At 46.9% G+C, this 23118-nt stretch overlaps 1 protein-coding gene and 1 long non-coding RNA gene across 5 annotated transcripts in view; one reads left to right on the top strand and one right to left on the bottom strand.

Annotated features, from left to right (window-relative positions):
• LOC135388446 (uncharacterized) overlaps positions 1-23118 on the bottom strand; it is an 88952-nt gene that overhangs the window by 13929 nt on the left and 51905 nt on the right. The gene's annotated exons all lie outside the window — the stretch shown is intronic.
• On the top strand, positions 10324-11566 carry LOC135386946 (uncharacterized). Its single transcript, XM_064616419.1, is given in 4 exon segments — positions 10324-11014; positions 11016-11100; positions 11102-11155; positions 11157-11566. Coding segments are annotated over 4 exon segments (585 nt in total). The 5' UTR covers positions 10324-10787; the 3' UTR covers positions 11376-11566.

The following is a 23118-nucleotide window of genomic DNA, read 5'->3' as shown; positions in this document are numbered from 1 at the left end:
ACGACGCATTCCCGGACACAGGATCCAAGCTCACTCTCGTGTCCCAATCACTTCTTCCCACCCACATGGTCCTTCCATGGACCCAGTAGGTGGTTCGTCAGTGCTGACCATAGGTACTGTCATCCTTGAGATCACCATCGGAAACGTCTCTTGCCTTGGTCAAAGCAGCAGTTCTGACCAACAATGTGTTGCCCTTCATCATTGGTGAAGATTGGTTCCAAAAAGCCAAAGCTCGATTGATTTTCCAGCCACCCAAGCCAACCTACTTACAGCATGACTTCTCTGGCACTATCATACAGGCACGCCCCAAGGTTGCACCTCACGTGGCCAATGCTCTTATCCTCCGGGGTTCTGCCCTTGCCTGTACTGTTGGTGCTCCTATTCCTAAAGTCTGCCTACAAACGGATCCCTTGCCTTCTGAGCAGGAACCTCCCTGGAAAGCCTTCAACCAGGAAGTACCTTTCAACATGCCTGAGGCCAACACTGAACCTCAGCCTTCAGCCCAGCCCAGCCCACCGGTGTTATCTCGGTTTCAATTCATAGTGAGCTTCCACTAGCCGCAATCGGAGCTCATCTGTCGCCAAGCCAGCAGTCAGAAGTTCAGTCCATCTTAACAGGTCATCATCGAGTCTGCTCCCGCCATGAAGATGATATAGGCCACTACACGGGCATTGAACATCGCATTGACCTTTTGCCTAGTACCACACCTTATAGCCGCAGCCCGTACCGCTACGCTCCGGATGACAGAAAATTTCTGGAGGAACAGACAAAGAAACTCCTGTCTCAAGACATTATACGTTATGCTACAGGCCCCTAGGTGTTCCCCGTCGTTGTCGTCACCAAGGGTAACAAAAAACGACTTAGTGTGAACTATGTGCCTTTGAACGAACGTACTATCAGTATTGTTCAACCTTTGCCTGACATCATTCAAGACATTGCCGGATGTGGATTCTTCCCTTCTCTCGACTTAAAAGGCGCCTACTGGCAAGTGAGCCTTCGCCCAGAGGACTATGAAAAGACCGCCTTCATTACCCACCATGGCACTTTTATGTGCACTCGCATGCCATTCGGAATGAAAACTGCCCCGTCCACGTTTCAATGTATCATGCAGGCATCCGTGTGTATTTGGACGATATTCTGACCTATGCTGACTCCTTTGGCACATTCAAGAGCGTTCTCGATGAAGTCCTTTATCTCTTGCAGTATAATGGCCTGAAGGTTTCGCTAAACAAGTGTTATTTTGGCCTCCCCAGCATCAGATTCCTTGGATTTGTTCTCTTCAGTGAAGGGAAAAGCCAGACCCTGACCGAGTGGGAGCTATGCTTCGGATCCCCCGTCCACATACCCAGAAAGAAGTTCTCTCATGGATCCAGGCCGCAAACTTCTACCGCAGGTTCATCCCCAGCTTTTCCAGGGTTGCAGCTCCACTCCAAACCTTGATCAAGTCGCTTGACTTCGCCTGGACAGAACAGTGTGAAGAAGCCTTTCAGACTCTTCGCCATGCGCTCACCGAAGCCCCACTTTTAGCTCATTTCGAACCCAAAGCCCCAACAACTGTCACTACAGATGCTTCAGGAGCAGCAATTGGTGCGGTTCTTTCCCAAGCACAAAACGGTCAGCGAATATGCGAGCCGAAGCCTCACTCCAGACGAGCGCAAGTTGCATAGCAACGTATGGGAATGCATTGCTCTTGACTGGACCATCACAGTTAAGTTCCGCCATTACCTCCTTGCCAAGAAGTTCACATTGATCACCGATAACTGGACAGTCGCATGCTTGACGAGAAATGTCAAACCCTCCCGTCGTTTCACAACGATCCTCATAGATCTTGTTGAGTTTTAATTCGCAGTCCAGCACCGTCCGGGTCGTCAAAATGTGGTTGCTGACCATCTGTCGCGTCTTTCATGTGCTCTCACGCAGTCTGAACAATCTCTACGTGATCTCCAACGCCAAGACCCTGAATGCCAAAGCTTTTTCGAACAAGTTTCTGGTGCCGACAGTGAGACCCACTTCGTGGTCCTCGATGAGCTTCTTTACAGACAGCTGCCATCGGGAAAGTTAGTCCTTGTAGCACCGGCGTCAATGCGTCCTGCCATCCTTAGCGCCATGCATGACTCCGCGGGACACTTCGATATTCAACGAACCCTCAAGAGAGTTGAGGACCATTATTGGTGGCCCACCATGGAGCCCTCAGTGCGCAATATGTGTCTTCCTGCCAGATATGCCAACAGTTCAATTGTCCTACTTCTCGTAATGTTCGTTTGCTAGGGCACATGCCTACAACGGACATACCTTTCTCGACTATTGTCATGGACCATGTCACCATGCCTGCCTTAGACAGTGTGCGTTATATCCTGAATGCAATCAACTTCGATACCCGTTATATCATTCCAGCAGCTGTGAAGTCAACAGCAGCAAGTGAAGTTATTAACCATTTGCATCATGTTTTTTACACTTTTGGGACTCCCGATCACTGCATTTCGGATCATGGGTCAGGGTTTGAGTCGATCCGGTTCAAGCGTTTCATGTTGCTTCATGGCATTGAGCTGCACTACTCCACTGTATACAGACCCGAACGCAACGACCTCGTAGAAAGAAGCAATGAAATTTTGGTCTCAACGCTTCGCAAACTGTGTGCAATCGAATCTTCAACGTGGGAATCAAAGCTCCAGGAGGCAGCATTTGCCGTCAACACGACAGTGGATTCCAGCACAGGCTTCGCCCCTTTCGAACTTTTGTTTTGGTATATTCCAAAGATCCCCTTGCAACAGCACCGCCCCGTCCAGCAGTCTTCTCTCATGGAACGTATCCTGGACCTATCGTCGCAACGAAGAGAAGCAGCTTCTAACTCTGTAGTAGCTCAGACATCACGCAAGCAAATCTACGACAGAACCCATCGTCCACATAACTACACCATTGGAGACTTTGTATGGGTTTGTCGCCAACAGCCTGTTTCAAATGAAAAGCTCACCCCACGATTCAAAGGAATTTACCAACTAGTGGAACAGCTTACAGACACTACATTCAACGGCATCCGTGTGTCTCCCAGCAGCACACGCATTCCGAATCAGCCAAGGATTGTCCGCGTGTCACAAATCAAGCGTTATGTTCAGCCTGTATCACCAGTGGATCATATGGTCCCCATCCCGCCTGTGGATGAGCACCACTCCAGCACTCCTAGCGAACAAACGTGCGACGCACTACCTGGTGTCTCTCCAGGACTTCATCTACCCTCTTCGGACCGTCCAGTGCGTCAGCGCAGGTTGCCAAGTCACCTACACAACTATAAACTCTGCTAGACCATCAATTATTATCTTTTCAGTCATTTTGTATCTTTGGCACCTTTTTCTCTTTTCAGTTTCTGGCATTTCTTGCTATATCTTTGAACCTTTGCACTGTGCCACCAAGAGGACTTGGTCTCTTCGGAGAAGGGTGGGATTTGAGCGTAGTACCTTCTCCCTCTGCTCACCATTGGCGGCGCCCCGGTGCCAAGCCTCACCCTCTCCTCCGCTGCTGGCCAGAGTGTTCTCCTGCCGTTCCTCGCGTGCGGACGCACCCTCTCCCGTTCGTCAATAAACCAGTTATCATTATGTGGTCACAGTGACTCCAGCCTTATTCACCTTCATCCCTTCATCATTCTCATCATCACAACACCCTCACAAGACATAACACTTTTCCAAAAAATGGATCTGACAGATCCCAATCATCTGGAGGTGTAGCGATCATAACACTAGGTTCTTTTCCAACCAGAGGAGTTCACCTGAATACAAACTTGGAGGCTGTGCAGCTGCATAGCGACTGTCCTTGAGTTTGCTGACCAAGAGCGAGGGAGGCACCGCCTCCAAAATGCGCGCCAATAGGACGACTCAGAAGGCGGAGCGCTGCAGCTTCTGCTCGTGGCTAACAGATGGCGCTCCGGTAGCGCTCGCCTTGGGATATATGGCCCCCAGTCTACTGTTTCTTCCGGTAGCGCTACGACCTTGAGGCTGACCCGCTGTCTCTGCTCTCGCGTAAGAGATGGCGCAACATTGGCGCTCGGTAGGGCACATGTGGTCGCGATAACGCATGGTCACCATAACTTTCAGCCTTGACCTTGCGACTGACCGGTAACCTAAATTCCGATCACGTGCCGACAGCAAACCACTACTGCGCGGTTTTGACAATTATGCTTTATGAATGTGTTATCAAATTTTTGGCGAGTTCGACGTTTCGCTCCACTCTTATGCATGAACATTGCCTCAGCTCATGAAAAAAGGAAAGAAACGTTGCTGCTTGTTCTACTCCTCGCACAGAAATAAATAATTTGAAATAATTGTAGTTTTTTTTTTCTTTTTCGTTTTTGTGAGGTGGTTATGGAAGTGTGTTCCCCTTTTTTCCGCTATTTATTTGCGTTAAGTGCTGAAACAGCGTGTGAACGAGCTTTGAAAGTAAAGTTTAGCTCCACTCTTATACCTGAACACCCCCTCAGCACACTGCTAAAAGTACGCACAAAAATTTCATTTGGCAAAATGATCCGCAGCCCGGGACCATTTTTTCCACTGCGGTTCCCCTGTAAGAAGCAGGGTGTATGATTGCAGGGCTGTTCCAAGGATGCCGAGTGCACAACAGGACGATGCCTTGCAGAGATATGGAGAAGGTCTGTTTTGCTTAGACGGAACCAGCTCACCCAGCAAACACGTATCGTTCACCGATTATCCCATTTTGATCTCAATGCCCACACCCGGATGAGACGATCCATGCGCTCCCACACCCATCCACCCGAGAGCAAAATGTGAGCATTCAACTCTTCACGGCGAGGAGGTAATGCGAAACTGTGGTGACTGTATAAAATTACCTAGCCATTTTGGTGTTGATGCGACTACTACAATGGAATTAGATACAGTTATTTGCTATGTTACCGCAACATTAGTACGCAGGAACACATTGAGTTTAGGTCGCAGTGCACATACGTAACCGTCACCGCTGTACAGCGTCCGCGAGGTTCAAACCACGACCTACTAGATTATAACGACCAGGTCACAATCAGCAAACATTAAGAGGAGCCTGTTCGCACGATCCGCCAGGGGCGCTACTGATCGGCACGCCACGATTGGACGACGGAAATTTGAATTCTGAATGCGCAGAAGCGTGTGTACGACTACCGTAGCAGACGACAGCGATAGCTCCGATGAAAACGCATAGAATGATGAAGATAATCAACCTCAGAATGAAACATCTGTGGAACGTCCACCGCTTGTACAGAAATACTAAGGTAAGCTGAAGTACAAAGTATTGTAGAAGTTGAGAAAGCAATAAATGGGACGATGAGAAGCGCCACCGCTACCTTCCAAAAATGCGGCGCAAGGAAGGGGTGCACACGACATGGTCGTGGTTCAAACCAGGCTCCCACAGCTCCCCATAGAGCACATAGTTTGAGATAATTCATGCAACACTGGGCATGCAACCAATGAGAATGAACTATGATGCCTACTATTCGGCCAATCAGGAGTCTCTCAGTTTGGCTCGCCTTTCGGCTCCGTACTGGCTAGTATCGGCTTTCACTTTTACTGGTTTTCATGCCCGACGCTCGTTATTCCGTATTCCAGAAGCGCTAGGCAAATTTTGGACAAAATACACATTTATTTGAAACATCGTACTGGCTTAATAATCTGACCCAAATATTCACCGTGCGTACAGAGTCCAAATCGTTGCGTTCGTTGACCAAGTTCGAACTCGCAAGACACACACACTCTACTTCCTCAAGCGAGAGACGCTCGCACGAGTGCGTGCGATTTCACGGTAAGCATCTCCTTTCGTTGGTCGCAGTGCGAAGGTTTCAACGAAGAGGGAAATGCTTGTCGCACGGACATCGAATCCTGTCTCCGTTGTGACTGCATTTGAAAATGCGACGGCGCTCACAAGTGTTCCTCAGGCGTCAGCTCATCACTGCATTCCAGTTCTGAACTCGAGAGACTGTTCGTACGTTGGATACTTGTGTCGGGAAACATCACAACACGCGCTGAGTCACTTTGACACACTAACAAATCTGCGACTTCTCTTTGAACAATGTGGCCATACGGTGCTGTCAACTGACATCGACAAGACGCGAGACGCCGCTGCCACTTCTCTCCCTTCTCTTCTCGTAACTGCCCGCCAGACAGGCAGCCCGCGAAAGAATGCTCTTTTGAAACTTTGCCAACCAATAGCGGAGCGCGCAATGTCCTTCGGCCAATGGGTATCAACTATGATGCCTGACGGAGTAACACCACGTGTTTATGACGTGCCAACATTTTTTTAGAGCCGCGAAGAGGGGGAGGGGAGCTATGGGCAGATGGGTCAAAGTCGCCATCTTGCTATGTATTTCGGCCCATTCCCCGCGTAAAACAACGGGGATCGCCATCTTGTGGGATGGCTGTTGCCAACATCGCAAAATTTGCCACCTAGATTTGTACCGAAGTAGAAATTATATGCAAACAATGTGCACCGAGCATGCTATTTCTCAAAATAGCCACTTCAATCCGTATCCAATCCAGCGTGAGTCGCTCCTCAATGGGCGTGTGAATGTGTTCACGGTATTTCCAATCACTGCGGACGTACGATACTGTGCGTTCTGTGCAGTTGCGTCTGTGGACTGTGATGTTCGTTAAATATTGTGATGCTCGCCAGCCAGCTGAGGCTGCTCTGGGTGATGTAGAAGAAGGTGCCCAGCGTAACTCTACGACGCATCTCTCTACGACGACATTGTGCGAAGAAGTGACTACATTTGTCCATTCATGCCCGTCGTCCTGCGTATGTTTGCTAAAACACTTCTTCGTTAGTGCGCGGATTATGTTTTGTGATTGCCAATGAGCGGCAGTACATGAAGTAGGCAGCTTTGTTTTCGCTTTCGCAAGTGAAGAATGTTTTCTGTCACAAGTGCTTCGTGAAACAATTTTCTTCTGCAACGACCCTGAAAGCTATGTTGCGAAGGTTTGTCAATGGAAATTGTTTCAAACGCTATTCGTAACTATTTCGTAACAAATATTTTTGCGACTGAGTTGTGAAATAATAACACACAGTGTATGATAATGGCAGACTGGATGTATTCCCAAATATATATTTGGTAATCGGTTATATTTGATAAGGCAAGTTGCATAACCACTTCGAATCCCTCGCAAGTACGCCATGAATCTGAAACTTTTCTCTTAAAAGTCTGGTTTGGAAGTGGAACCACTTTCATGCACCTCCTTTTGCTACCGTATCGTTCACGTCATCCCCTTCCGCACTCAAAGAAAGGGGCTTAAAGGAGTACAGAGGGCCATCCAAAAAAATTTCAGATTAAGACATCTGATGAAAGTGTGTATGTCATTATACCGAATCGCGCGAAAGGTTTCGATGTGTGCAATTTGTTTCCCAGAAAAAAAACTCACATAAACATAGCTCCGCGCCTTCACCCTTAACTCGCCACTCCAGCTATAACGAGGATGAGTAGGTATGATGGCACGTCACCGATGACGGCATAAGGAGACTCGTTCTGGTTTGCCGGTGACTGGGGGTAAGCGCCTTGTCCCTTTGCCGCCGTAAACCTGTTTTGCCAGTTTTCCCAGAGAATTTTTTCCCGGAGTTTTCCCGGGATAGAAGGAGCGGCCGAAGCATTACCGAGCAAGGAGAAAGGCTTTATCAGAACCCCGAACTGCCGAGTAGCAGACGACAACGGAGTAGCAGACGACAACGGAGTAGCAGACAACATTTCTCTAGACCAATCAGCGAGCGTTCTCCTTATAGCGTCAGCGCGAGGTTCCAGGCAGATCACAGGCTGGTACTGCTCTTCACCACCGTTGCGCACAGTCGCTTTTTGCGACGTATTTTAAATTCAGTTTCTGCGATAATTATGACTCTGTGGTGTAAGTTACTTCGCATGGTGCACCTTACTGGCCTACTTAACAGTTTTATAGGAAGAAAACTGGGTGTTAAAATGACTTCTGTGCTACTTTAAGGACTGCGTGTGTTTAGCTGTATCGTAAAAGACCTTTCCCACCGTCCAGTCTGATGACATTCATATTCAGACGTAGCATATACCTTTCAGTTCTCAACATATGCAAGCATATTGACGTAACATGAAAAAGGATTGGTTGGTGATTCACATGAATTAACAGAAAGCCTGATTGACTAGATATAACATGAAAAACGGTTAAAACTTGGCCTGGTTGGTGACCACGGGAAGGAAGTTGCAGAATGCCGTATTCATATACTTTACTCTATATCACGAAAGTGTGATAACGTATGTATTAGGGAATCATCAAGCTGCATAAACAGAGCGAGTGTTTTGGCTGGTTGATAAAGCACTGGGGTTTTTTCAATTGTTTTTAATTGCAAGGTGCATGAACACTCGTTTAAAAGAACATTCAACTAATACCTCTAATAGATACGGTCCATTGGGGGAGCACTTATTGACATGTTGATATGACAATGAAAAAATGGCTAGGAAGCAAGCGAGCTGGTGATGATGATGCATAATGTAAAAACCCCGAGACTAGGGAACACGAAGGGACAGACACAAACCTGACTTTGTGTTTGACTTGTGTTCGTTTGACTTGACTTCGCGTTTGACGTGTGTGACTTGTGTGAAAAGACATCGTGTTTGTGTCTGTCCCTTCGTGTTCCCTAGTCTCGGAGGTTTTTACATTATGTGTGGGATGTCAGGCAGAATTCCAAAAATTGTGTTCAGGTGTAAAAAACAAAGTAGCCTTCTCTTTCAAGAGGCGCATGAGATCAAAAAAGCAGGTAGTAACTGTGTCAGTAACCCCTGTATTTATCTTTGTGGTGTAAACAGGAAGCCCAACACGAGAGGGAATAAAGGGGGAGAGGAGGATTCTTATGTATTTAAGGCTTCGTTTCACGAAATAAAAATTCTTTGGTTGGCAGTTCAGTATGGTGTCGTCTTTTTTGTGTTCCGTTCTCGTCTTTTCCTGCACAGGGGTTTTTATCGTTTTTAACTATAGTAGACGTAAGATGTGAAACAGTGATTACGTTCACAAAGCATATGCACAAATGAAGTGTACTTTGTTGTAGATCACTGATTATAGATTTCTTAACAAAATTTGTTTGTTTCGCTTTCACATGAGTTGAGGCATGCATACAATTAAGAAATCTGTGCAGCTGTAAAAGACAAGTAAACGGTTTGTATTACACGTTACTAATATCTGCAAAATTCATATTCACCCACCCATATGCTTGTTGCTTTTTCCACACAAATACTTTCTACTTGATAGAAGTGAAATGTGAAACGCCGTCATTGCGTTACACAAAATGTGTGCACACATAGTGGCATTACTGTGCTACTTATTGCTTTGAAGTAAAATTTGTCTATGTGTGGACATGTACAACATATCTGGCATGAGCTCTGTCATGTACCATGATCGTTACCTGTGTCTGAATGGCACGTCGTTCTGAGGAACTTTGAAATCACGCGCACTGTGCCTTCAGTAAAACATGTGCACTTCCAAAGCGTTGTATCTATGCGAAAACCTAAATTCCCCAGATGACAGGTGGTTGCAAAGCAACATAAGCGCTTTGCCTGTATGTATGCTCATCACAGTGAAGATTTTCTCCAATCAGGGGGGATAAGCCATATCGAGCCTGCTTTCCATAAGCAGAAGTATGCTGTTCCCACTGTGGGCAACCATCATACCAATGTATGCTTAGTGTAGGCTACTCGTTTTGGTGCAGGAAGAGGGTGAGAGTTCGTCAATGCTGTACCTTAGAACTGAGCTACTTCAGTAATCACGATAGAGGAAAAGAGGAAGCATCAAGTCATTGATATGTAACATTTTGGTAGATGTCTTGCTTTTCTCTTTTTGCTATGCCTTCTCCTCTGGTCCATGGAGGTTTCACACCAGGATTCGAGGTGTGGTCACATTCCGTGATCTTTGGACGTCTGCATTTATCAATTAGGTTTTACCCTGAGCAGTATTGTAATGCGGAGTGTTGAACGTTCCATCCTCCCCCCTCCTTTGAAAATATATCAAAAACATTTCAGAGAGACTTTGGCTCAACATGTAGTTCCAGATGTGCCTGCATATGATAGATATGTAGCACGCCAAAACCCGCAACTACGAAACCGAAACTATCATTCTAGCTTGTGCATGCATCACAATGCGAGCGTTACAACAATCGCTAAGAATGTCGAAGGCAACATGGGTTAGTTATTACTAGCTTTTCCCTGTTTACTGCATCATTTTTCAAAAAACTCGTTTGTTTAAGCAAATATGACAAAGAGACAACAGCGGCGTTTTGTGCCGCCGTAACTGGCGAACTTCGGGTTTCCGGGTCTGGCAACTGCGTTCCACAAGATGGCAGCCTCCGCTGTTTGACGATGATTTTACGGCAGCTTGACCCACCTGGCTATGGGGGCCTGGTTCAAACCAGTTCTGACCGGTGCTGTTGTGATCGTGCTCGTGGTGGCTGCCGCCCTTTTCGTCGTCGCCACGCTGGTGGAAGGACGTCAACCAACGGCAAGTGTCGGTTCCTTTAAATCTGTGCTGTCAAGAAAGACATACCGCCCTATCGCTATCGACATCAAGGTAGCCAGGCAATAGCCAAGACGGGACCACAAGGAGATTGAGACGCCCATTCTTGTTTTACGTGTAGCTCGTCTTTAATCAATAGTAAACATCTTGACTTCCACATGGTGTGAGAACCGGGATCATGCAAGAACTAGAAGAGAAAGACTAAAAGAAGCCACGGCAACAAAAAGCAGCAGCTGTCAACGGAGGCAGCAGAAAGAAAGACAAGAAAAGTAAGCACGCCGTCACTGATCTCCGAAGACAATGGCAGAAGGCGGTCTGAGAGCCCCAAAGCCGCTTTACATGTCAGCGATGTCACCCAACACTTGGGATGACTGGCTAGAAAGTTACGAATGGTACGCAACAGCAATGCAACTTCATAAGAAACCACCCGAAGTGCAAGTTGCAAACTTCATGACAGTCATCGGACCGGACGCACGGAACGCGTTCCGCACACTCTCGTTGAGTGCAGAAGACAAGAAAAACTTGGAACAAGGAAAGAATGAAAGAGCACTTCACCCCTAAGCTAAACCACGCGTATGAACGCTAGAGGTTTAACCAGATGAAACAAAAAGAAGGGGGAAAGCTTCACAGAATTCTTGACGGCAATGACACTGCAAGCAAAGAAGTGTCAAGTTCGGAGACCTTAATGACAAGCTACAAAGAGATCGTATAATCGTCGGCATCGCAAATGATGACGTGCGCGAGAAACTGCTTAGTGACCCCGCAGTTGACCTGCAAAAGGCGATCAGGCATTCCGTTGGTAGGCGTTGCCATTTTGCAAGTCGGCTTCACCTAACTCCTAGGTGCATTGCGGGAAAGCCAACTTTAGGAAACGCTCAGTGTTGCTAGACTGCTTGTTTCTCTTCCTCTAAATTTAGCGGAACATTTTGTAATACGTCAAGTTTGCTGTGGGGAAGCCGACTTTGCAACAGTGTTGACTGCACCTTTGTTTTCCTTTTAATAGCAAGTCGAATGCTATTGTGCTGGGCTTTCCTTCTTATTTTCTCTTTGTTCTAATAAATATCTCCCCCTTTCTCGTGTTTTTTTTCTTTGTCCTTTCCTTTTTGTAGCGGAGGACCCTGTGCTGGAATGTCTCCAACAAAGGCTCTTGTTTGTTTCGTTCTCTGAACGGATTTTCTTGAGGACAACAAGATCCGACGATACTTCTGACATATCGAACAGAGACTGTTTCTCTTTTTCTTTGTTCTTTTCTGATAAGGTTTCCTTGCGGACTAGCGGAGGGCAGGTGGCCTGTGGTAGATGGGGTGGGGTGGGGTAATGTTGGGCTAAGGTGCGGTCAGCCTGCTCCACAGACCCTCTCTGGAGCTACGGCTCGGAGCACCTATAAGAGAGGGAAGAGGGATAAAAATAGAGGGAAAAGATGTTGGTGGCACAGGCGATCGAGGAGTGTGCAGTTCCTTTTGCTCTGAATTTCAGTAGTCCAGGAGAACCACCGTAAGAGACATGGGCGCATACCTCAGTACTCTTCACTGAACTTCATTACCACATAAACTGCGAGGACTGTTGAAGAGGCTACTACCAATGCCGGTATAACGTTTCAAATAGAATGGCCGATGCTGATGACGTCTCCAAAATACTTTTTGCTTCTCTCTCTTTTTTTTCTTTATTTGACGACTTGGCGGAGGCGGCGACGCCCGTGACGTTTTGAACACAGCCTATATTCAGAGATGCCACTCATTCTAGTAGCCCACCAGCATGCCAAATGTTATTCGTTAAAAAATTCCGTGTTAGCGCCGCGAAGCAACTGTCGCTGTGAAAGGCGTACTCTTGTGGACAGGTGCAGAGAGAAGAGCGCGAAAGAGTGGAGGACAGAAGCGTACTATATGCATCGCTTGCCTACGGATCTGCAAATTGTGGACTCATTGTAATGTTTAGGAACGATGCCTATACCAGGTATTCGCATCGTCGTAGCCTCTCTAGGTCTCCCTGAAGAAGAGCTCTGGACGTTCCATTTCTTATTCTGATTACCCCATGCTAGACACACGCTCGTCCACCAAACACTAGAATTGGACTCTAACCCCCTCCACCCCCTTACCCGAGGGGGTCAGAATGACTGAAGAGAAAATGGGTGGTAGCTATACTCAACCACGTTTCTCTTCTCTCGGAAAACAACACAAGGTTCTTCAACTCCGCAAAACTGGAACAAATACCGGTACAGTACACTTCACGACGCTACCAATTTTACATTTTATTTCTTGATCTGCATTGTTTTATTCCAGAAAGTGATCGAAGCTTAGTTTTTTGTTTTCTTTAGTATGAATCAGCTTTATTGTAGCAGTTTTTTTAGTATCATCCTTCCTCGGTCCTGCAAAAATTTCCAGAGCCCTGTGGATGGTGTCTCATATAGGTCTACGAACCCACCGGTATCAAGTACCACCGGTCAAGATTTTGCAGATATGACCGCGAAACTCGGCATCTTCCCGTCGAGAAAACGTCGTACGCTGGTCCTACTTTACGCCTGCCATTCCGACGTTGTGTACACCAAAGAACGCCTGATTGACCTCTTGTAATTCTGTGGCGACAGAGCCACAGAACTGTTCGGCGGCGAAAGCTGTGGATAATTAAGTTTTAATAAAACTGGAATACTTGAACAATAAGCGACATGTCAGCATCAAACGCCCAGAAATTCACGAATTCAACCAACTCAGGAGAAAGAGGCGATGATGCCAGAAGCCCCAGGTTCGATTCCTCTCAGCACCTCTTTTACTTGGGTTGTGTGAATTCGCTGGAATACTTGGTGGTGATGGAGGGGCAGACTTCACAAAAAAATTGGTGCAGCGGAAATTTCCCACCTTCTGCATTTGATGTTATTATATAAACGAAAGTTTTGTGCAGTGTAGTTTTTGATCAGATTATGTTTGGAAGCCATGCACTTGACTGTAATGTTGGTTCTACAATGTTTCCCATTAATCACCCAAACAACCTAAATGTAGGAAGTGTTGCAACGTGCTCAAGAATATCCTTCAGCCCAATGTCCAGTTTGGCTAAGCCTACAGCAAGACATTTACCGACGACCAGTACTGCACCGACAGGGCGAGGGGGGCAGCCGTCCCGGGTGCCCTCGAACGGCAGGCCCGGGCAAGTTGGTTGGACAGGATAAAGCAGGAACGAAGAAAAGTTCAATCTACGATCTCGGCAGTGCAAATTAGCTTTTCATTTCTTGTTTACATGGTTTCTGACGGCAGTGGGAGAGGGCATTTGTGATTTAGCCTGTCCTGGGCGCAAACTTGCCTCAATACGGCTCTGCCGAGTGCCGACAACAACACACAACACAAGACGTGTTTTCGACAACACGGCTCTGCTAAGCCGGGATACATTTTCCGACATCATAAATGCTTGGATCTACTTGTCATGCTATGCGCAGAACAGTGACGTCATGAGGAGAGTGGAACAGTCATCTGCATAAGTTCAGCGGTGTAGCCAGACATCCAAGGTGGGGGGGGGGGGGGATAGATACGCAAATACGAAAACTCGCCCCTACCCTCTGATCCTGGGTGCGACAACACACAATACTTGTGCACACCGCAAAATGCGGTTGAAAAGAAAACAGAACGAAATTAATTGATTTGGACGTTCACAATAAGATTACACTCTCTGTCCAATGAAGTGTGGTCAGGAGATTGGAACGATTTTGAAAAGCTCATACTTTGAAAACCATTCAAGAGTGCTGCTTTGATAGACGCCATGAACTGTAAGAACTGTCGCGATCGTCACACTGGTTCCTCCCCCCTCCCCATATATTATTTTCTCCGTGGATTTGTACGATTTGCGTGGGTCGGTCCGTGGCGTGCTAGGGGAGGCTCGAGCTCCCCTAGCCCCCCCCCCCCCCCCCCCGCTGTGGCTACGCCACTGCGCAGAGTCTAACGAGAAATGCACAATACTAGTATCTGAATAACGTAATTAGAGCGAAAGAAATTGCGCGACGCGTTCGCACATCTCCTCCTCAAAGAAATGTCCTCCCCCGCCTGACGTGCGCGTGCGGCCTCCCACTCACCCATTCTTTCTGCAAAGAGATTTCACGGATTCGCGCGCCTTTTTGGTAAGATGCCACAATCTTTTTTTCCTCGAGTCAACTGCTTGAATGTTAAAACATTTCGGTGGAAAGCATGCTCCACACTCGAATTTCTTGACAAAACATTGTCGGTGTGTCAAGCCATTGAAGTCATTTATACTTTCTCATCAATGATTGTGCCATTCCTCGTACGTTTTCCTGTGCGTTTTCATTAAGCCAGCTTCACAACGCGGTTTTCCTCGTTTGTGTGTTTGATATTCCTTCTTCACAGTCAATTTGTTTCAATGGGCTGATATACGAAAGAAAATCGGTAGCATAAAACTGGACTTAGGAGTTGGATTCACCTAGGTTATTATTTTACTCCTACCATGGTATGACTGTCCTACTTTAGATATGGCTACCCGAGTAGATCCGAGCACCTTTGATGTGTGTGCAATATGCACCAGCCCTGAGAAGCTGGACGCATTTTGCCAGGAATATGGGCTGGCGCCGAAGCCTCCCGACCAGACAGCCGCCGCTGCACTTAGGGACGGATGTCGTCCAGCGAGCTCAGCGGTGTGGGGCATATGCTGCGATCTCGGGTTTAACCCCCGAAGCCCCGAGTGCCGAGGTACTGTGGTGACGGCCACGCGAGACGGTCGGCCCCAGATCCGTTGTGGGACATGTCGAAAGCAGGCACGTAGTAACAGTTTGTTCTATTAAAGATTAAACTGCCATGGAATCGACGCAGACTGTAACAAACATGTCAAGTTAAGCCCAGATGTTATTTATTACTCCACGTTAAATTTACTTAATATCTTATCCACAGCTCTCACAACTGAACACTTCTGCGGCTCTGTCAGCACAGCATGGCAGCACAACAAAGAGATCATTTTTTTGCTGCGTTGATGACACCGACAGACCCAACGTTAAGCTGTCTAGGGCTGCCATCCTTTGGCTGCTATTCGGAATGGCCAAAGGTATGACAACAACTGAAATCATGGACTATGCCCGTCCCACAATTGTCATCCACTGGGAGGCCGCCGTGGATTGGATGCACTATGTGCGGCAACTGGCGAGCGCGGAGCTGGCAACGCAAGCACGAATGGGCGGCGCTGGTGATGAAATTCAGGTGAATGAGACACTGCTTCGCGGGAGGCGTAAATCTAACAGAGGTCGTACCCTCCGAGGAGACAACCTTCCGCGATCCTGCAACTACGGGGACAAGGATGACCGGGGCCCCTGGGTCGTTGGCATGGTGTCCTCAACGTCGCGCGAGCTCCGGATGAGAATCGTCGACCGCAGAGACGCACGAACACTCGGTTCACTTATCCGAAGGAACGTCGCGCCCCATTCGACTGTCGCGTCTGACGAGTGGAGGGGGTACCGATGCGTGCAGTACCTGCGCGAAAGTAATGGCGCGCACATGCACCTTCGCCACGTGACTGTCAAACACAGTGTAAATTTCGTGTGCCCCGTCACTGGCACAAACACGCAAAGAATCGAAAGCTTGTGGGCCAGCGTGAAACACCAAATAATGAGGAGGAGGAAAGGGACGTCGAGGACACTCCTTCAGGGACATCTCGACTGGCTGTGGTGGCAGTCGCTGAATGGCCACACAGGGTACTACAGTTGTACCAGGTGCTCAGTCGAAGGGGAGTTCAAGAAAGGCAGAGTGTGCTCCCCTGGTACAGCAGGAGAGCCATGAAGTAATAGCCAGCTTCCGGGAAAAAAAAAACTGATGAATACTACCACACCGGCACAACCATTCTTGAGGAAATCCCTATAGATCTGGTCAAAGACATTCCTTTGGACTATATGCACTTAGTTTGTCTCGGTGTGACACGGAAACTGCTAGTGCTGTGGTTCAAGGGCAATAAACGTTACAGGCTTGGTAGCCAAGTCAAAGACGAGCTGTCGCCTGCGATGATGCATTTGGAGCCTCATGTTCCATGTGACTTCAGCAGAAAACCACGAAGCTTGTGCGAGATGGATAGGTGGAAAGCAACTGAGTTTAGGCTTTTGTTGCTCTATACTGGTCCTGTGGTACTTGCTGGAGAAATCCCAGCCTCGTTTTACCAGAATTTCATGGCTCTGCATGTTGCGATAAGCATCCTAGCAAGTCCACGCTACCACCTGCTGTTTGCACATTACGCAGAAAAATTGCTCCAGCATTTTGTGACTGTGTTTATCACACTCTATGGCGAAGACTGCGTCTCCCACAATATTCACGGCCTCCTTCATCTCACAGACGATGTCCGACATCACGGCGTACTCGACAGGTGGAGCGCTTTTCCGTTTGAGAACTACATGCAGACTCTCAAAAGGCAGCTCAGAAAGCCGTGTCAGCAACCAGAACAGCTGTATAACCGTTTGTGTGAAGAACGAAGTGCCCTTTCATCTACCATCACAGAGCAAACCTCACAGCAGATCACCTTCTCACAAGAGCACAGAAAAGGGCCACTCCCACCTGACTGCCCAGGACCACAGGTCCCAGGGAGGTTTGTGCAGGGAAGCGCGATGCTTGCTGTATGTTGACCGATGGAAGTATAATTCATGTTTCTAACTTTGCATATGCAAAAACATCCGGAGCTCCCCAAGTTGTGGGACGGAAGTTCCTCGATGTTTCTGATTTTTACACACAACTGTGCAAGTCATCCATGATTGGCATCCACCTTGTGTCACGGCTATCAGCTGTCCAGCGATGGCCACTCGAGTGCATCTCATCGAAGTGTGTAAAGCTGCCATTCAGAGGCCAGGCTGTCGTCTTTCCACTCCTTCATATGACTCCCCAGTAGGTGGGCAGTTGTGCATATTACGTGCTAGTCTCTCGGTGGTGGTAACCGCAGGTAGACCATATCTCTGCCAAGTCTCAATTAAGGAAGAGTCAATGTATTATGCATGGGGCACGTTTTGTCCAGTTCATCTGTCGCCGCAGTCATGTCAAGCCGCCGCAGTCATGACACAATACGCCAAGCTCATGATAGTAGGACAATTCCGCGTGGCCCGACACGTTTTTTACATGAATTAGCACAGTTTTTGGTTTATGCAAATGCGAATACATGGAGTTCTATGGGAGGAATACAAAAGGCGTCCAAGGATCTCCTGCGACAAATTCAATGCTTAAAAACAGTTCCAAGCCATGTATTTATGGTCTCTGATTGCAATACAAGTTAGATTGCAGACTTAGGCGCCGTAATATTGGAGATGCACTGGACCAAAATATGGCCATCTGTGAACAAAAATTTCTCCTTTGCGTGACCTGTGTTTGCCGTGCGTGGACGAAACCGTCATATCATTGAATGGGAGTGCAAAAACAAACAAACTAGAAATATCCCCTGCGACCTGGCTATCGTACGAAGCAAAGTGATCCCGGAGAAAGTGCTTCTCTCTTAAGCAAGTGTTCCTTCCATCTATTTTCGCAACAACTATGTGGTCCTTTGTTTTAGTTAATTTGTAGGTTACCCCTTTGTTTACACTGAAGTACGTTAGCATTGCTTTCTACCTTCTTCCATTGTAATTACACGACCACTCAATTGCAAAATTTTCACGTCTACAAGTTTTCTCGGCGATTTTAATCCAAGTGCCAACTAAATTAATCCATGCCCCATAAGGTTTGCATGGCACATGGATTAATTTAGCTGGCACTCGGATTAAAATCGGCGGGAAAACCCGTAGCCTCTTTTTCTTTTTTCTGTTCTTGTTCCAGGTGATAAACTGTTCGGCATCCTCCGATATCCACATCAGAACAATGTTGTTGCTGTCATTCACAAACACTGATAGCTTTTGCATGTGGCCTCTGAAGGTCTCCGAAGGTCCGTCAAGCAGATTAGCACAAATCGTCAAGAATGGTGTGCAGCCTGATGCCACGTGGAAAAAACTAACCTATGTCGAACTTGCCTGGTTCTGTGAGTCAAGGCTTATTTGTTTGTTGTAGCTCGTAGAATATAGTAGTATAGGAAGCAACCTCATCCATTGTCTTGTTCTAGCATTCTATGAGGAAGCACGCAGAAAGCTTCCAATGGCAGAGGTGACGTCCGACCTTCAGAGCGACACAGATTTGGGGAGGGGGAAGAGAAAGAGGTATCCCATGCAAGAAAATTCCAGTACTGATTATGAAGATTTCGAAGTTGTTCTTCGTCCACCAACACCACCATGCTTTGGAGACGGTATAATGCCATATCCACTGTTCACGTAATCCCAGCTCTGTTCTGTTGCTCTCATTGTGAGAATTATACCTGGCATAGCGTGATGTCTATACTGATATTGAATATTTGTTCTCTGTGATTAATGGTGTGCTAATTTGCTCTCTCGTGACCGTAGATTTCCAAACAGACTGCACAAGACGGGCTACCAATTCACCCCTGTCATACACTGTCCTCGGTGCCGCTCAAGGTTGTTGTACCTTCCTTCCTCTGATCACACTAATTGCTCTATAACACGCATCTTTTAGCTGTCCGTGTTCAATTGTTATACCCGAGACCGTTCGGCTACTCCAGGACTCCATCTACGTCGACGACGTTATTCTGGGAGCAGCAAGCCCTGAGGAGGCAGAACAGGTGTACCTCCAGGTTCAGCAGGTCTTCCACAAGGCTTCGATGAAGCTGCACAAATGGGGATCAAGCTGTCCCGAAATGCACACCATATTTCGGACTGAAAAGGACGCAGTGATGATCGGGGCCATGACAAAAGTTCTCGGTATGCCTTGGAATCAAGAAACCGATGTCCTGCTTCTCTCTATCAAAGATCATGACGGCTTGAAAGGTCCCACGACGAAACGACAGGTCTTGCGTCTTGTTGCGCAAATTTACAACCCTTTGGGACTCGTCCTACCCTTCACGATAACGGGGAGACTGCTACTGCAGTCGATATGGAGAAGAGGACTCGAATGGGACGCGCCGTTACGCACAGATATAAAAGATGCTTGTCAAGGCTGGTACTCCGAGTTGCCGCTATTAAATTTTTTTTTTAATTGCGTGTTAGCGCCGCGAAGCAACTGTGGCTATGAGCGACGTACAGATGTGGACAGACGGAGAGAGGACAGCAGGAAGGAGTGGGGGACAGGGGGATTAGTATGCGTCCTGGGCCGACTTCAGGGGGAACTGTGCCGACATTCATCTGGAAAGTCTTCGGAAAACCCAGGGAAAACCTCAGACAGCACAGCCGGCGGTAGGATTCGAACCCACCACCTCCCAGTCTACAGCACGACCTTGGTTATCACCAACGAGCGGACGCCTTAGCCCACTCGGCCATGCCGCTGGTGCCGCCACTATTAAAGGCGGTACAAGTTGAACGTTACTATGGCGCAGGTATATCCCTTCAAAATGATGCAGAGCTACACTTTTTTTCCAGCCCAATGGACAGCCTGATGCCAGCCCAATTTCTTATGGAACAGCTGTGTATTTATGCAGTGCAACGAATCGCCACACGCAAATTTTGACGGCACGGGCTAGAATCGCCCCCACAAAAGAGGTGACACTAGTCATCAATTTTCAGGAATTTTCGCAAGATTAATCCCAATACCTGGAATTGGGATTAATCTTGCGAAAATTCCACGTTTGGCACGTCCTTAGCGCGATTTCCAATTGGAATCGGACTTCATGTGCTTCCAGCAAAACCGCAAGTTGGCTTCACAGCATGCTTCCGCGCATTGCGTGCAGCCAACTTTAAGGCGCAACGTATGGTAGGCTACCTAGCCGATTTGATTTTTTTTTATGTGTGCTTTCGTTATTTTTTAAAAGATAATACAGACTCGAAGAAGTGTTTGTTTGTTTGTTAGTATGTGTCTGTCACCTTCGTAGCGCTGTTCAGGCTTTATTTTCTTTGCAAAAATTCAGACTTTATGGTATTAAGCTGTTCGAGTAGAAGTGACTTTCTGCGCTCGCTTAAGATAGATTGTGTATCCCTGTCCTGTGCTTTCTTCACGCAGGGCCCATGCAAATGAGTATTTAGCATTATGCAATAATTATCTGATAGCAGAAAAGGGTGTCTTTGTCACAGTTTATTAGCGTGTGCGTCGTTCTTTTATTTTATTTTTTTCTCTTATAGCTATGCGAGCAAAAGTGCGTGTAATATCTCGCTGCTCTTTTCTTATTTTCTCTACTTTTTATGTAGAAGAAAGCCTCCTGCGTAAAAGCTGAATAGTGTTCTACCAGTGGAAGTGGGGTTGTTTGTTTGATTTTGTTGGGTGTTCGATATCTTGACGAAGTAAGCAGAGCTTAATTTTGCAGGTTTTTGAGCAGAAATGCTGGTATCTGAGCACGGAGTACAAATTTATATATTTCTCTGCTCCCTAAGAAAATTTGTACGTCGTTTTCCAAGCTTACCGCGTTTAGTTTACGCAAAATAGAAAAATGAAGTTGTGTATGCTCTATGATGATCCGCCGCAGGCTTAGGCCTTTTCCCCGATCACCAGTGTTTTCGCATTCGATGTCGCGTGTCTAGACTTGTTCAGTAATGTTGCAATTTTTACCCTTCGCTAATATCTTGTTGCTGCCGTCTTGTGTTAGACGTTGAGCTTCGTAGTGATGTGCGGTAATGCTACGATTACTCCTGAGCGCTCCGTGTGTTTAATGCGTTGTCCTCTGTGCGTGCATGCGCGTGCTTTTTTTCCTGATTTGTGACGTCATCGTGGTATGTCTGGACTTGTTTAGCAGTGTTGCAGTTCTTCCCGCTGCTAGTATGTTGTTGGTGTCATGTTGTGCTAGCCGCGTGGCGATGTGTGGTGACCTGAGGTCTTAAGCCTTTTCCCTGCTCACCTAAGGATATTTGTGTATCCCTGTCCTGTGCTTTCTTTACGCAAGGGCAATGCGTCTGTGTATGTGGCACTATCAGATACCAGACATGAGTGTCTTTTTCTTGGTTTATTGGCATATGCTTCAGGTTTTTTAAGTCAAGCAAAAGTGCGCGCAATTTTTCGCTGCTCTCTTCCTCAGATCACCGATTTTACGAAGAAGACAGTCGCATGGTACAGCTGAGAAGAGGGTTTCTCTGATTGTTTGTTTGATTTTGTTGGGTGTTCGATATGTTGAGGAAGTCAGCTGTTAAAGGTATCCGTGAAGAAATGCTTGCATCTGAGCGCAGGATAGGAATTTCTGAAGCACGGCACCCTCAGTGTAAATTAATTATTTTGGATATGAGTCTGCTTCCCTGCATGACAAGGCTGAAATGGGAAGAGAGAAAAAATTGGAGCGCTTCATTAGTAGCGATCCAAGTAATAGGGCAATTATAGTTTCCATAGAAAGTAGAATTTTAATGGGCTCCTAAAATTATAGTTCAGTTGTAGTTTTTCTAAACTGCAATGCAATAATCATTAATATAGTATAGGAATGCCATCGTGTTCCCGTAAAGGCGTTCTGTCTTGTGCTTTCGCGCCTTTTTGCTCGCAATGCGCGAATGGAACTTTGCCCCCGGCTTTCGCGCCTTTTTTGCTCGCAGGTGTAGCCTCAGACAACGAATGTATGAGCATAGAAAGGGTCATGTATTACATAAGCCTGGAGGTGATGTTGAGTGGTCTCACTTATTATTTTAAAAGAGCAGTGGCAGTTTACTGTAATTCTAATGACCATGATGAGCCTTTGGGGTGAAAATCGTTAATATGCGGGGTGCTTTTTTGGTGAATTTTAATGAGAGAATCAATGTCATTAAGAGTAGGACAAAGGAAATAATCTTGCGATTCAATAAATAATAGGAGTCTTTGCCGGTGTCTTCTTCTTCAGACAGGATGTGATGACGTCACGCAGCCTGTAGCAATGCATTGACCGTTACTGGAAAAAAGTGTGGCAACAGAAAAATAGTGTGTATTGTCCTGGGCAGATTTATGATGAGCACTGTTTTTGAATAAGAGGAGTGCGTGTGCTTAGAAATAGTTTGATGCTGGTTTCCTTCTTTGTTTCTTTTCGCTTTTCCCCCCCTTGTCTGACAAACATGTGCTGACATGCCTGGGCTTGTTCTGACATGCTTTCCTTCTACATGTAGTTTTTTTCTTTTTGTACAAGGAATATTCTTGACGATAGTGCTGCCTTGAATGGGAGTAGAGCTATTCTTAATAATTTTGCGATTCATTTAGTTCAGAGAGTAACCGCGAGGGGGACAGGTGTGTGACTTTATGTCTTGCTGAACCATTTTTTTTCCTGTACAGTAAGACTTTGGGAATGAAATGCTACAATCTCCTCTTGTCTATGGTGTTTTTCTGCAATAGTTCCCTATGCAATCATTATAGTAGAATAAAGGAAATAATCTAGGGATAGTGATTCAATAAATAACAGGTGCCCTGTCTAGAGCGTACGCGTCCTTGAGCCACGCACCTGCATGATGACGTCATACCGAGAGACTATTGTTTCAGGTTGACCTTGTCTAGAGGAGCATTAGTGGAAAAAAACTGTGTAGCCCTGAGACAATAGGATGACGTCACGACCAATGAGAACGGCCTGCAGGGGGCGCAAGGATTCCCTTCTCTCTTGGACACTGATGGGTCTCGACACGCAAATTCTGCTCCTGGCGTTGGCCGTCCGTGGAAGAGCATAGCTTCGGTGGGGTTCTGTCTGCCTCTGATGGGGTGCGGATGTGTGGTTCGTCACT

The sequence above is a fragment of the Ornithodoros turicata genome, chromosome 3 (assembly GCF_037126465.1).
Source record: "Ornithodoros turicata isolate Travis chromosome 3, ASM3712646v1, whole genome shotgun sequence".
In the NCBI taxonomy this organism is placed as follows: domain Eukaryota; kingdom Metazoa; phylum Arthropoda; class Arachnida; order Ixodida; family Argasidae; genus Ornithodoros; species Ornithodoros turicata.
Note: the sequence above shows the minus strand (reverse complement) of the source record. Positions and strands in the feature narration are given on the sequence as shown.